At 34.0% G+C, this 16,984-nt stretch overlaps 1 protein-coding gene across 1 annotated transcript in view; it reads right to left on the reverse strand.

Moving 5' to 3' along the window:
• The window catches only part of MAP3K7 (mitogen-activated protein kinase kinase kinase 7), a 71,726-nt gene that overhangs the window by 12,332 nt on the left and 42,410 nt on the right, over window positions 1-16,984 (reverse strand). Inside the window, exons 8-11 of the mRNA XM_012638186.1 lie at window positions 16,292-16,422; window positions 15,504-15,633; window positions 12,758-12,838; window positions 4,229-4,293 (exon numbers count right to left, since the gene is read on the reverse strand). Coding sequence (XP_012493640.1) covers window positions 4,229-4,293; window positions 12,758-12,838; window positions 15,504-15,633; window positions 16,292-16,422 — 407 coding nt within the window. The remainder of the gene's footprint in view (window positions 1-4,228; window positions 4,294-12,757; window positions 12,839-15,503; window positions 15,634-16,291; window positions 16,423-16,984) is intronic.

Below are 16,984 nucleotides of genomic sequence, written 5' to 3' on the forward strand. Positions count from 1 at the left end.
TATGTCATAAAAGGCCTTTAAGGGAAATGCTTTCTATGATCTTTGATATAAATTTTTTTTTTAATGATATAGAAAGAATAAGATGCTGGTGGGTTTTATTTCTTTCCAAGTGCTATTTTCATTTTATTTCTGGGTAGTAATATACTATCATGAGAGGAAGGAAGTGGTACCAAGAGCCCTGGAAGCACACTATTGGGAGGCAGGCATCCAGCATGGATTGGCATCTACTGTGTGTCTGGTAACTTTCACATTTGATAAGAACTCTGGGGGGGTAGGTGTTATGGTCCCCAGTTGCAGATAAGGTTACTGAAGCTCACGGAAATTAGGGAACTTACCCAAAGTCACATATTTGACCAGTAAAAGTAGACTGTAAAGTTTGTATAGAAATGTAGTACCTCTAGTTCTTTAAATAATCATAATTGCATCATCTTGCAGTTGTAATTTTCAATGACTGCAGCCCCTTCTAAGAGAATTCTTGAATACAGATCTATATTGGATACAATTCCAGAAGGGGTATGCAGTTGTACATGAGAATGTGTAATTTTAGTGAAACATAGAATGGCTCACCTAGATGTACAAAAAATAAATTTGTGCAGTCATCTGTAGAAATTTATTATCAAGATGGGTTAGCTTTGCTGAATGATATGATACAGCTACAACTTATCATGACTGAAAAGTATTTAAATAATTAATGATGCAGACTATCAGAAGCCAAAACATTTAAAATTTAAGAGATCTAGGATTACATCAGCATGCATTACAATCTAGTTTTACAAGCAAGACAGAATGATAAGAGTGTAGAGTTTGTGTGCTTTGGAATCAGATCTGGATTTAAAATCTGGTTATAACAATTACTGGCAACATAAGGAAGTAAGGGACTTAGGTAAGTTTCTCTAATCCTCAGTTTACTCACCTGCAAATGAGGGAAAAAGAGACCAACATTATAGGGTTACTATGTAGATAATGTATACTAAGGGTTTGCCTGGCACAAAGTCAGTGCAAAACAAATGGAGGCTATTATTATTGTAGTTCTCTAATTGATCTGGGTATAAGTCTGACCTGCCCAAATGAACTTCTTGTGGACTGGGCTTTACTGGTACTATCAATGCCATCCAGCCAAAGACCACCAAGAAAACACTAATAGTGGAAAGAGCTGCGTTTAATGCTCACTGCAGTGAAGGAGAACGCTCATCATGGGGCACCGTAGGTATCTCATAAGAGGGTTTTAGAAAAAGAATGTATTACAGGTTTTAGACTTTGCTTGAGTCATTTTGGGGAAGCTCTAAAGACGGAGGTGTTCACTCCAGATTGGCTGGTGTCAGAAAGCAAGGGCAACTCTATAAGGAAGGCAGAACAGAGTGAGGATAAAGCTGTAACTGGTAAGGAAGCAGCAGTCACTCTTATTAGCTAGGAGAGGGCAATGTTTGGTATTTTGTGGATGGCACAATAAACTTGTTTTTGTCTGTGCTTAGACAACATTACAAAGTGGTCTTGTTTTGTCTCATTTTATCATAACCTGTTATGATAAATAACTGATATTGGTGCTCTGAGAGATTATTTATGCCCAATAGGGCAATTACATGGTCTAGCTGTGACAGCCAGGCCAGCTTCTAACAACAGTGAGGCCTCAGTGTCAGATCAATCCTTGGATGTCCGGGGCTACTTTTTCCTTTCTCAGTATCTTTTCAAAGCCTCTAGAAGGCCTTATCTATTATGAGTGCTTAATAAGCTTCCTGAATTAATTAAAACCCATGTTTAAAAGTAAGTTATATGTTGTAAGAAGGCAATCTTTTACACATATCATTATTTTTAATTAAGAAGCTTGCAGAAAAAAAAAAAGAAGCTTGCTTCATTCACTGTTCCTCTCAAATAAAAATGGCAGTATAAAAACAAGCAGTTTAATTGTAGTTTACAGATGGAAAGTCTAAGTGATTTTACTAAGATTATATCTCACGTCAAAGCCAGAGTACAAACTCTAGTCAATTCACTTTCCTCTACAAGATGTAATGTTATTAAATTTTATCAGTAGTTTTTCTCTCTTCCTCTGATCATTGTGCTGTGTGAGACAGATTTTTTTCTTAATGCTTTCCATCAGTTTCAATGGCCAGAAAAAAAAAAAATTAAATCTGAGCATCTCTGTCTAATCACACTTAGCTAGACTTCAGAAAGAACTATACTTTCAAATTTTGAAAATCCATTTGGTGAATACTTTTCTTCCTCAAATGAATATTATCTTCATGAGTAATTAAAAACATTTAATGGTCACTTATCATACACTTTTCAGGGGAAATCATATTCAGAGTACCTTAGGATTACTATTTGTTACTCTCACCCCAAAATGAACTTTAGGCATTTTAAGGTTATAGTACTTAAGTAATTTGGAAAGCGTGGATTAATTTTAAATCTGGCTATACAATGGTTACATATCACCTGTTTTAGAACAGGTTTTACTGCCATATCAAACTCTCCCTCACTCCAAATCTTCTGGAGTAGTCTATGACAATTCATGCAAATGACTGTCCCACAACCAGAGTCCGCCTCAGTTCCAGCATTTTACTACCTAAAGGTATTATAAATTAAAAGGGTAACAATCATAACCTCAAACGATACAGATCTTGTGAGGAAATAAGTAAGGCTTGGTGTGGAGAGATGAGTTCTGAATCATGACAACACCTTTATTCTGGAGGCTACACTAGGAGCTGCTCAGAACATGTCTAGGGCAAGCTTGTCATTCCTAGCCAAAGGGAGAACACTTGGCTAGAAGTTCTCATAACTGGAATATCAATGGCAATAGTAAACAGAGTTTAAAAGGCTGGGCTCATCAAATCTCCAAGGAATTAAAGCAAATACCAGATGTCAAACTATCTGTTACTAAATGGGCTGATTAAAACTTTTAAGTATTTGAGGGGGAGAAAATGGGAAACTTGAGACAAAAGTTCTGAGGTCTCACAAAAAGATATACTGAAAAAACTGCTATTAAATAAACGAAATCAAGATTTAGAGTCACTAATATCACAAAATATATAATAAATGTGTCTATATATATTTTATGTATATATGTGTGTATAGGCATTATGAGTTGTGAAATAAACATATTTCCAGATATAAATGAAGATCAAGGATTTTTATCATTTAAATATCTGAGGTGGTTTTTGTTAGTTAAGTTGATGGCTATAAGTCTTTTAAATTTTCATTAATGACTACAAAGCCCCTCCAAAATTTAAAGCATGCTATAAAAATGAAATAATAATAAAACACCTTTCTAGGATGAAAAGTACTAATATATATTACCATAAATTAAATCATATGGTCTATAATCTATAATGCTAAAATTTTATACAAATATGAACCATGATATAATAGTGTTATTACATCACGTATTCTTAAAATGTACTTCAGCACAACTGAAAACAAATACCTTATAATTAGTTCTTATTCATTTAATAGAATATGAGATAAATTATACATGTCAAGTGTATTATTATGAATAACAGAGGAAAAATGATGACTGAGCTACTTTTATATACCTGGTTGGTAAAAGCTCTGCACTAGTCAGTAATGGCTTAAATTATAGCACTGTTTGGATCACCTACAAAGCAGCAGCAATAAAGAAACAATGGAAGTTTAGAGGAAGATCCAGAAATATAAACATAAAGAAAAGAATGAAAAAACAATTGGGATAGAAGTCTTTCTAGAGTTTATCCATTTGTTTAATAAATGTTATCTTAAGGATAATTCACAAAAATATAAATGCAGTGGGTATGTCAAATTAAAAGATGTTAATAGTTCTCCAGGTATGTCAATACCCTATGTAATCCCAGAAGAGTGGCATCTTATTGGGGAAATATTTATTCCCCTCATTAATAAAAATGAGATACACTAATGAATCACTTTAGAGAGAATGATAATGACAAATTGTTAAAATTATGAAATTGAATACTTTCTTATTAAAACATATATAAAATCCATAACATACAGTGCTATTGAACAATTTACTTTTCCATGGAGTTTGATCAAGCTACTTTCATAAATTACCCTTCAAGTTAAATTAATAATGGCATTTATGCTTTTTTCCCCTAAGTATTTAAGTTCAAGTATCAATGAACTTCTCTATCACAATTTTAGATCAACTCATAAACCTAATTTTGCAGAGTATATTATAGTTAATTCTTGATTTCTGCATATTATTATTCTTGGAAGACAAACAATTTGAATGTTCAAGTCTTACCTGACCAGGTTCTGTTCCAGTTACAGTCAAATCTTGGACGGACCTACGTCTTGGCTGTCCGTTGCCTTCAAACAAACAACAACAACAAAAAAAACAACAAAAAAGGGTAAAATATTGAAATCTACTCAAATAGACACTAAGGGTATAACTGCTACAGTTGGAATTTGTTGCTCCTTGGATCTACACAAAATGTTTGTGGAAAAAAATATAATGAGTTTATTGAAAAAAAACAAAAGAGAAAGATGTAAAGAAAGGAAGAGAAACAGCTGCAGTGTTTTAACTCAAAATTTGCTGGCCTACAACAGAGTATGTTCTAATACAGTAACCACTCCTACCACATGAATAGCTGCTGAACTCTCTTCCACCATCTTCTGTCAAGTGTTTAAATAGATGGATGCCTGGGGGCTGGGCTGATGATGGCATCTATTTCAAGTGCCTTACGTTACAGTTTTTATGGCAAGACAGCCAGCAGGTTGTAAGACACGACTGACTTTAACTGGCAGCAATACCTTGTTCGTTTCAGAGCCCAAAAGGATGCTTAGACTTAAATTTATTATATACTGAGTCACAATTAATCCCATTAGACTTTGTCAGAACATAGTAATTTATTTAATATTATTTGTGAACAACTCTTAATTTCCTCCTGGAGATGAATGACTCCCATTTTGTTCTTAAATATACAGCTTGTTGAAATGGGCTATTGCGTTAACCCTACTTTAGGAACTTCTACGCTAATAATAATTTAATAAAAAAATCACTTTATGAAAGACTTGCTATATTCTGTAATTTCTCAATTAGTGGGCAACCCTTAGAACATGTACTCTCCATGTACTCTAATAGTTGTGGCCCGATAAGCAGACAGGATTCATCCATAAAACTTAAGATTTCCATAATCCTGTGCACAAAAAAACAACAAACCTTAAACTAATCAGCAATATCATTTAGCATCTAAACCCACATGAGCCCATTATTATTTTGCACATAAAAAGGACCTTACAATGGAACAAGAATGTTTAATGCAATAATATGTGTAGTGAATATAAAAACTCAAATTTATAACCGCCCTTGAAAGTATAAGACATCATAACTTTATTTCATTTTAAACTATGCTTTAGAATTCTTTGCATAATTTGAATTCAAATTTACTTCAAATTTCATTTTATTCCAAAAAGTTTCAACATTCCATTTTAAATTAAAATAACAAACTGTGCATTTATTGAATCAGACATACTAGATTACTTCTATGAATACTTTCAACTACCCCTGTTTCCTGAGGAAAAAAGGATCCCCACCACCATGACTAATAAGCAATTTTAGGCACATTTCATTCAACACACTCATTCTAAAATTAGCGGTGATGAGACAGGCTTGTAAAAGTGTCTGGAATTCTCTTTTCAGATTAGCAACACAGCAACATTTGTGAATCTGAGCAACCACCCAGCACATGTGTCTATAAACCATTACATCACCATTGCAATAACAACAAAAACTGAACTCAAATTTAGGTGCAGGGGCAAGGGGATAGGAAGAAAGGGAAGCAAAAACTTTTAAGGAAATAGGGTAAAGAAGAGCTGACAGTTAACAAATGCCATAAAATGACAAATCTTCAAGCAACCACATGAGTCAAAGCAAGCAATATTAGGCAAGGCATTTGATTAGCACAACCATGACAGAAACCATCTGGCAAATAGTTCAGACAAAGCAAATAGGATTGCAATCAACAAATACTTGTTGCTCCAATATTAAGTTTTAAGCCATGATTTAGAAATATGAATGTAAAAAATACCAATCTCCTATTATTTTAAATGAAAATTACTGGGTGTGTTCTCAGCAAATTTGGGTTGATTTTGAATTTTTCTGTAACTGAACACAAATTTAGAAAATCACTCATTTTACATTTTTTTTTGCTTCTTTGATATGTGCATACCTACATTATACATGGTAGTGTAAATGAAAAAGTAGTAGAAATGAGGGCAACACAATGTAAACAGATGCCAGATCAAGGAATCTGAAACCTGCAAATGATGTCCTGAGTAATGAATCCGTGAACTTTCATGACTTATGATAGACAACAAATCACATTTTTAAGGATGACTTCTAATTAAAGAATACACAACATTGCCAGTGTATCCTAAATCCAACCCTCCCTGAATAGAAAGCGGGGGAAGGATAGCAGCTTATAGGTCAATTTGGTTCTTTTTACAGTAACGTCATAAAGATAGAATCTACGTCTTCAAAAAAGCTGAGCTGATATTTAAAAGTTATCACAGAGTTCTCCCAGAGACTGCTGGCTTAGGTCCCAGACAGTCACTCCTGTGGTTTTCCTTATTGGTTTTAGTTCATAGCTTTCCTTACCTTCACTACTCTTATCTTTCTATTTCTCAAACTTCCTGAAGACTTTCTTCTTTTCATGTAAAAACCAACACTACATTTTCCTGGAGACATCTCTTAACCTAAATGTTAGAAAATTTGAGATTCGTAAGTTTTGAATATTAGAAATTACAGGACATTGTTCTCTTCATATGTAAAATACACAAGATTTTAAAAAATTTGTATAGCACAATGCACTGCAGTATTATATTACAGCTTCACAGTAAACTGAATATGTACTTTTTAAACGTGTGTTCTCATTTAGGCTGCCACAAATTTCATATTCCTTTACTAATTCCAACAAATTCTGGCACTTTCATTAAAAAGGCCCTTCAGTGGGGTTTTTTGTTTTCCTATTAAAGGAAAATAGTTATTACTGATGATTTTTGCTTTCTAATAAACCACCTTTATTAGGTTAGAGTTTGACATTTTTAGATTACAAAAAGTGATCTCAGTAGACTACAATATAGTACAGAGATTACCTAAGCATTCATTGTAAGGTTTCATTAACTTCCCTATTTAATTAGCCACAAATACAGAATTTTATTAAAAGTGAAGTGGCTATACACAGAAACTGTTATAGTGTATCTTATTAATAGTATAGCACCCCTTGGGTCCCAGCGTCCCCCATCAAAGGTTAACAACTGCTAGTGACACTTATCTGTGTAAGGTAGGAACTTGCCAGATCTAGAAAAACTGAATTCTTTTTCTCACTGTCTCTTCATATTGGTGTTGCACTTTTCAGGGGGAAATATTTAATAATTTGCATACTTCGAGTTAAACGAATGCTTACAAACATTAATATCTAGCTCTTGAATCAAATATAGTATTAGAAAGATGATATTTTCATCCTAGTGGAGAAAGCAAAATAGTGTCCAGGTGTCCTTGAAAAGTATCTCTAATTCCAGCTGTCTAGCGTTCTACAAAGTCAATCTGTTTGTCAAGCCCTGATATCTGGAACTTGTGAAGGAGGGCAACAACACGTAAGTATCAGAAACCTAACTACTCATCTGTTTTTCCGTTGAATATGTTTGGACTTTTCCACATTCTATTCATTTCATTTTACTACTTATCATATTCTTGGCAAAAAACCAATATACAATATTGTATAAATGTCCTTGACTGAAATTAAAAGTGAATATTCATTAAATGTTTTTCAGTTGAAAGATCTAAATACAGCTGAAATCATAAGGACACCTAAGGTTTCTTTTTAGCTTTAAGACAATATTACAAACAATAAATATCAATTAAATTCAGGCTCTTCAGGGAATTTGGCAAAAATATTTAAAATATTTCAATAAGATTGACTCAAAAACATTTGTATATTCAATTTTCTTTATCATATCCTTAAGAACACTATGTAAGATAGAAAATCCTCTTTGGTCAAGGCATTCTATCAATCTCAAATGTTATGCCATCTTATTTTAGGCTTAGAAAAAACAAAAGGTATACTAAAGCAACACTATTCAAGTTTCTCAAATTGAAGTTCTTCAAGGCAATGCTTATCTATAGAATGGATGAGAAAATTTTCCAGTGCTTAAAATGAAATCTTGTATTATAATTTAGTCCAAAGAAATAAATTCTGAGTTATCAATTATGATATTATAATAGCATTAACAAAAACTGCTTAAATATAAATATTCTACAAAATTTTCCAGTTTAGCTAATTTTCTCAAGATATATTTCTAATATATTATAATATCAGTATTTGGAAAATTTTACATCTGCAAATCACATTTTGGAAATTCATTTCATTTTATAACACCAATCAAGCTGGTATAAACTATGTATAACAAATTTTATATTAGAGTGGAAGTGCCAAGACCAATGTTTCAATTAAACCTTTTACAGGTGGTATGTATGTATGTACACCTCAGTATTTTTTTCCAGTGGGTTTCAAACTGCATGATAATCACAGTTGATTTCCTTTAAGTGCTATAACTACTCACACAAGGACTCCAGAGCAGGACTGCTGATCTTCCTTGATTACTGATGCCACAAACATGAACAAAATTTGCTTTCTTAACTACTCATTCTCTTATTCTACGCTTTAAACTGGAAAAGGTTGTTGCTCCTTTTTTGTAATTTTTAGGCATCTTACCTGCTCATCTTTGACATTTGGATTTTTAAAAAAAGTAAAATTTAGATATTTTCCTAACATCAAAAGAATTGTTATTATCACAATGTATGATATACTTTCACGATCACAATCCCTATTTCATTTGTGTATTTGAGATGAAGGCAGGAGAAAAACAGATTCTTGGAAGCTTGGATAGCAACAAACACAAAATGTGAAGAAAAGTAAAGAAAATCCAAGCAAAGATCTGCATTCTTATTGCCCTTATTAAAGTCCTGGAAGAAAAAATATTTAGAAAAACTCGAAAACTCCAATAAACTGCCACCCACTCTCTTTTCTACAAATAGAACACATTAAAAAGTACTGGTTGAAAAGGAGAAGGATTATGCTTTTTAAAACTCAAGTTTTAATGGAAAATATTAAGAAAGCCTATTTCCTTTTCTCAAAGCCTATTCCAACTTGTCAGCTTATAATGTCCAATAAGCAAATATATTAGAAAATTGTAGGTCAAATGGTCTAAATCATGGGTAAGAACCTTCCACATTTACATTTACTTTGCTTAAGTAGCACAATGCTACTTGGCAGGATCTTCTCTACAAATGAAGAGTCAGCAAAATGTCATATGTACTGGTAATTTGCTCTTAAGTTGGGTCTTGCCTGGTAATAAGGAGCCAGATTGATCCATAGCTCACACTTTAAGGGCAGGTGGACAGTGGGAAGCAGAAGAAGGGAGGGTTACCCCACCAAAGTTTGCCAGTACTTCTTCAGAGCTAGGAGTAAGGTAGATGAGGTATAAAAAAACTGCATTCTGATCCAGAGAGAGTACTGAAGGATTACAGGTCAATTTCTGCACGACTGGAGAATTGATGAACATTGATGTAAGCCTTAAGTTGCTTTTTCTTCCACATCTAAATGATGGCATAATACATAACAGTTTGAAGAGCAAGAAAAAACAAGATTAGATTAGGGTCTTTGTGTTTCTTTGCCTATGACTAGGTTAGACATTTTTGTCATTATAAAGACGTACACGTGAAAACTTTTTGTGATGCTTGAAGGAATGCTCTTATTAAGACAGACAGTTCATTCCAAGAAGTACATTAGACTCAGTATATATTGCACTTGGCCAAAGGGAAGTATTATGGAAACTACTTTCTGTACAGATTAAAAAAAGAAAGCTGTATTTTAAAAAATGCTTACAACTGGGTTCCAATGCTAATTAATAAGAATTCTGGATATATCAAGAAGTATTTGGTAATACCACAGAACTTGTGGGAAATCCACTTAGAGCAAAAATATTCTAGAAGTTATTAAGAAATCTGGGAAATTAAGTATTATCTTCCTTTATAATTAAAACGTCATGCAGGAAATTTGAGATATTCACAAAAGGTGGGCTATATTTTTATATTTAATTTTAAAATATGACCTAGGAACACATAAATATTTGGCTTTTATGTCCATCGGTTTCAATTCCAGAACTTGTATTCTTGTATTAAAGAAAGTACAGCAAATTAAGTTAATGTTTGGATATCTAAAAAAAAAAAAACTAACAAGAATATTTAATAAAAGGTATTATTGAATATTTTCATTTGAATAGCATTGCTGTTCTGACAATTAAGAATTTAGGTTTCCTGACTCTATAGGACCCAATGTCATAAATTAGGGTCTCCCTGGCTAAAGAGCTCTCCTTAATATGAACCCTAAGGAGGAGTTAAGACAGAATTAGTCTATCTTCTCCGACTTAAAAGAGCAGAAAATGTCTGTGATTTGGAATTAGAAGATCTGGGCTGTGTAATTCTGGGAAAGCTACTCAACATCATCAGATCTAAGTTCTTCAATTGTAAAAAAATAGCTATAATTTCATCTGATAACCTAGTTAGAAGGCTGTGATGAAGGTCAATTAAGATGATGTAAACTATTAAGCTACTTCACAGGCCACAAAGGACATCTAGCCAGGGTTTCTCAGCCTTGGCACTGCCAACATTTTGAGCTGGATAATTCTTTGTTGTGGGGGGCTGTCTGGTACACTGTAGGATGTTTAGCAGCATCCCTGGCCTCCGCCCACTGTATGCCAGTACCACTTGTCAGCTGTGAACTATTATTCTTTCCCCTCTTCTCCCTCCCCCATTATCTTGTATAGTATTGGCTATATTGCCATATTTATGTTCTTAATGCTTGTCCATAAGAGCTGGACTGAGAGTATGCTGCCATTTGTCTAAATTTTCCTTATTACCTCAAACATTTAAGGTAATCACAGCTCAGCACTACGTAAACTTAAACATTGCCACTTCTTTAGTCAAAGTATTATTCCCTTATACATAGTACCTTTCATCATGGAGGTAAAATGATCTCAAGTACTTTGTTAAATTCTAAAGCAGTCCAGACTCAATAAATAAAATTACTACATAAAAATGGATTAACTCTATTCTTTGAATAGCAATAGTAACAATGTTGTAAAATAAGAAACCCTTTTGATAACCAATGGAAAATTACTCTAATATAAAATAGTTTTGTATAGACAAAATGGTACCTAAGAATTGTATAATTTTCATTTTTGTATCTTTGTTCCTAGCCAGTGGAGATGCCCAATAATGGTTTGTTCATTTATTTAATAAATACATATTTATTAAACACCATGTTAATATGTTTAATATGAGAAGCATTGAGCCAGCTACTGCTGACACAATCAGTAATAACAACAAGAACAGAATAATCAACAAAAACATGATCCCTATCCTCATAGAGTTTTCAAATTAGTAAAAAAGAACCATTAAGTATTCAACTATAATATAAACACTACGCTAAAAGCACAATCGCAGGCAAAGGACAGAGTGCTGAAGAATTCATCCAAATTACACTCATGAACGTATATGGAAAATATTATATATTTCCTTATTAAGATTTTGGTTAAAGAGGTAAAGGAAAACCTAAAGCAGAGGGATAAATAAATGATAATTTTAAGGCTGGGCATGGTGGCTCATGCCTGTAATCCTAGCTCTCTGGGAGGCCAAGGTGGGAAGACTGTTTGAGCTCAGGAGTTCGAGACCAGCCTGAGCAAGGGTGAGACCCCGTCTCTACTAAAAATAGAAAGAAATTAACTGGACAATTAAAAATATGTAGAAAAAATTAGCCAGGCATGGTGGCACATGCCTGTAGTCCCAGCTACTCGGGAGGCTGAGGCAGGAGGATCGCTTGAGCCCAGGAGTTTGAGGTTGCTGTGAGCTAGGCTGAAGCCACGGCACTCTAGCCCGGGCAACACAGTGAGACTCTGTCTCAAAAAAAAAAAAAAAAAAAAATGATAATTTTGATAACACATATTAACCAATATTGAAGGTCAATATGTCATTTAAGTTTCTATTAAAAATGGTGATTTATATTAATCTATAAAATGATCACTGTAAGAAATAAAATCAGTTTCTCAATTTGAGACACTAAAGTACCATGTGTAAGTTAGGTATAAAAACATGTAATTTATGACATTTTCTTATATAATACATAAGAACCAGATTGACCACTTATTTTACATGATTCTTTGGCAAGATACCCTGCAAAACAGCAAACAACGTTTAGTTTTACTTTGTTTCAGTTTTCTAGATTAAGGCAAAATAGTATTTAGCAACTTTCTTCTCTCAACTTCGTATTTACTTGCTACCAACAGAAAGAGGCTGGGAGAGAAAGCCTAGACAGGGAGCCCAAAAAGTAGTAACTGAGGAAGGAGAGGGGCCAAGGACAACAAAAAATTGAAAATAGTTGTTTCCTCTTTCTGCTGGGTGCAAAAATGGTCTGGGTTTAGCTCATGCTCACTTAAAAGGTAAAATGAAGCTGATAAAATTCTGAGTTAGCATTCCTTTTTGTGAAAAGGCTTACTCTGTCTTCTATTTTATCCTCATTATTAGAGATCTGAGGTATCTTTTCAAGCCTGTTTCAGAATAAATGTATAGTTTTCAATCTGTCTCCCTAATCACTGCATGCAAGGTATCTATTTTCATGTCCTATAAAAATTGGAGCAAAAAGCATTTTCAAAGTACCAGGGATCATTATTCCGGTTCCACAGCTATTAGACCAATTCAAGTGGTCTATGATACCTGATATGACGATCTCAGGGACATCCAGAATGTTGCCAAATGAAGCGGTTTTACGGTGGCCCCGTTTAGGCTTGGGATAGGCTGCAAAAACACATATATACAGTATACATGCAAACAACCACAAATAGTAACACAGAAAACGATTAACTACAAAAATAGAATAATTTTCAAATAGTTATGTTAATAACATTTCATGCAGAATGGCATGCAGAACTATCTAACTTTTCATCCATGCTTAGAAAAGGCGTGATTAAAAAGCAAACAACTACCAAGATGTTTCACACACTGGTTTTAATTAGCAGGAAAAAAAAGGACATAGACAAAGCTGCAGGGTAATGAGGAAGCTAAATTTCAAATGTGTTTACAGAAACAGTCTACCTAAGTGAAACCACTGATATGTGATGGGGGTGGGAGGGATAGGGAAGGGAAGGAAGAGGAGTTAAAAAGAAATAAGCTGTCATATGTGTTTTAATTACACAAACACAGGAATACATGTTCAAGTTAGGTGTTTCTTGAAGTGTGCTATAAAGTAAAATTCAATTATTAAATAATCGTTATTGAATCAAAGTATGAAATGCATATGCTTTTGTAATTATAAATACCTATAAATATTTCTAGTAAACTGAATATTTACTATAGTTTCCAAAGCTTAGGGAGTATTTCCACTAAACATGAAGGTTGTAGAAAGGCTGGGGGGTATGAATCTTTCCATGTAAGATAATTCACTAAAAAATGTAATTTGCATAAAATTCAAAGACGTACAATAGCATTTGTTCTATATTTAGGCAGAAAGAATAGGATAATTTTAATGTGTGTGGTTACCTTTATTCTAGTGAAATATCATTTCTATAAAGAATAATTATAAACCAGTGCTTGACTAGAAAAATGATACTAGCAAAGACATACAACTATTATTATAATACTATTTTTTGTTTTAGGGTAGCAATTAATACTTGGCAGATCTATCTTGAATAACATCCCTGAAGTGAAAAAGGCTCCCCAAAGTGTGAGGGTATGTCCCTGTGAGCAGGGTTCATCTGACACTACACTGAGACAACCATGCACCGAAGAAATATTTGTGACTCCAGGAGACGAGAAAGGCTTGTCAGTGGCTGGTGACTTCCACTAGACTTGATTGTTTCAGAAGATCCAACTGTGGCAGACTGCTAGTCCCCCCACCAATCTCTATTCTTCCCTTTGTCTCTGCAACAGACCCAATTTTATTTAGGACTGTAAAGTTCCCACATAAAAGACCACAGACCCCTCCTTGCCTTGGAGCTATGTGTAGCCATCTGACCATGTTACTCTGGCCAATGACATCTATGTGAAAATTGTTAGGAGGGACTTCTGGGAAAGCTCCTTCAAAGAATGTGGATATCTTTTGCCCTTCTCCTACTTCTTCCTTCTTATTGCCTGGAATGTAGAAGTGATGACTAGAACCCTAACAGCCATTCTGGATCACAAGGTAACCTTGAGGATGGAAGCCATCCAACAGGGTTTATGGCACAAAGATAGGAGAAGACCAGTTGCCTAATGATCATGGAGCCTACCTCCAGACTTGTTCATGTGTGAAAAATAAGGCTTATGTGTTATAGACACTGTTATTTTGGATATTCTGTTATATCTAACGGATTCTAATGCTAGCTGATAAAATCAGTGATTAGGATTAGTTGAAGACTAGTATGATGGTTCATCTTGACAACTTCTTTCTGAAAAGAGCTCCACACACAACGACAATATTCTATTTAGAAAAAAAAAGAAAACAAATAAATGAAAAAAAAAGACCTAAAAAATAAAACTTGGTTAGCTAAGTTAAAATATATATGCAAATACACAAGGAAATATATATTTATACACAAATATAGTTAAGAGACTAGAGGTAAATACACCAAAATGTTAAGTGTTTATGTCTGAGTGTGGTAATTACACAAGTTTGATTTTTTTTGGCTTGTTCACATTTCCACATTTTCCACAACAGAAATGTGTTTACTTTTATAATCAGCTCCCCTCCATCCCTGGGAAAAATCAGAAAAAAACCCTCCAAATTAAACTGGCATTACTAAAATGAAACCTGGTTAGACAAGAAGGTGGTCTGTTTACTTAGGACACAAAACATGTGATTGTTTTTGTGCTGACTAGTTCTTCCACGATAAATAATGATAAGAACTGACGAAAGGGAATTTAAATGCTAGCTTTTTCAAGATCCAACAAAATTATCACTTTTTATTATACAATTAAAAGAATTACTCACAACAAGCTAGCTATTTTTGCCACTGGAAGGAAGAAGGAGCCAACAGTAAGGCCAAATCATATTTGGCTGTGGAGTACATTTTTCTGCTGACTTCAAAACAAAATATTTGCTATTATTTGAGTTTAGCACAAAAATCTAACAGAATCACTCAAAATCCCCTAGAGCATTCTAGCTTTGGCAAAATTTCAGTTTCTCACTTAGACTTTCAGCTCATCTTTGAGCAGAAAGAATTATATTTGATAAAATCTATAGTTAGGAAGGTATATTTTATAATGCAAATAATTTTACAAGTCATACCTTTCTTATTTGGAATTTGAGATAAATGCATAAACTATTGCTAGGAGCTTAGAAAAATATATTGTAAACCTACTTCCTGCTTCAAAAAAAATACATAAGACAAAAATTTCTGACATTCCCATGGAAACGACTGAAACTACCATGTCAAAATGGCTTATATACATTTTCACTCTCTTCAGACTTGTGGTTCCTTTTTACCTGTGGTCGCAGCGATCCTAGCTTCTATTTCAGACATGTCAGCACTCATTCTCTTGCCCTCAGACGTTGGGGGTAAGCTCTCCATGCTGCTCCCACGGGAAGCTCCCAAGCTTAAACGTCCAGATTCACTCTGTTAAAATTACAGATCAATCTGAATTACTGAAGTTCTTTTGATTTAGAAATTTGGGGCAGCCTATGAGAAAGACACCAAGTGGGATTCTTAAGGATCCTGTACTGCTCTGAAGAGGGAAATTTTCATGGAGAGGGAGCTACAGGGGTAAGGGAGAGCAAGCTGCAGACACGACCTGTCTGCATGAAAGGACCATCATTACATCCAGGAGTTAAATGCCCCAATTATTAACCTAAATGTCTTAAGTAAGATGAATAAAATCACTCCTTAAAATATTTTTAAACGAACAATGGCAAGGATATAATAAATCTGAACAACATGAAATGATAGATTTAGGACAACTCCTTTAACTGGGTAGTGCAGCTGAAATACACTGATTTCACATTTTTAACCATCAACCATTAAAGTTAGGAATTATCATCGGGAGGGAGTTACAGAGTTGGCAAAGGTAGCAATCAATGAAAGGGAAAACAATTTGGTAATAAATGGTAAGGAGAATCTCATAATTTCACTATGTATCTCTCTTCTTAAGCTCACCTCTCAGGAAGAAGATTCAGGATTCATATAATAGAAGATGGCACATAATTAATTTCAGCTAGTATAACGTTAGGACTACTGGTAAGGCTATCATACAATTTTATTTTTAATAACAACAAACCTGCTGCTTTGCCTGATTTTTCAATAATTTTGATTCCAAGCGTTTAATAGTATCATTTGTGGCAGGGACTTGCTCCATATTAGTGTCACTTTTATTACTGGTATTTGTAGAAGCAATGTCCATGAAGGAGCCTAGGAAAGAAGAAACATTTATGAATACAGGTTGGTAACAGTACAAATGCTTTATTCAATAACATGTAACTTAAATTCTTTTCTTAACTGGCAAGACATAAATAGAAATAAAATGAGAGTTTTCAAGCTAATGAAGATACCCAAAACAAACCCATTTTAAATGAAACTTAAGGATATCACAAAAAAGGAACCAAGAAGCCTAAATAGTCTTCTAATAGTTAAGAATAACTTAGGATTTTTAGCCTGAGCTAGTAGAACTGAGGGCTATTAATAAAGATGGGGAAGATTATAGGAGTGAGTTTGAAGGAAGTATCAGGAACTCAGTTTGGAAAATGTTGAGTTCCTAGTAGACATAAAACAAGTAGTTGGATATACGAGTGCACAGTTTAGGTATGGGATGGAGAAAAATACCAGCAAATAGATGGCATATAAAGCCATAATAATGGATGGGGTTACCAAGGAAATGAGTGTAGATGGATAAGTGAAGAGGCCCTGGGCACTCTGACATTTACAGGTTGGGGAGATGAGGAATAACTAGCAAAGAACATACTTTTCTGGGAAG

Source organism: Propithecus coquereli, unplaced genomic scaffold, assembly GCF_000956105.1.
Source record: "Propithecus coquereli isolate 6110/MARCELLA unplaced genomic scaffold, Pcoq_1.0 Scaffold127, whole genome shotgun sequence".
NCBI lineage: Eukaryota > Metazoa > Chordata > Mammalia > Primates > Indriidae > Propithecus > Propithecus coquereli.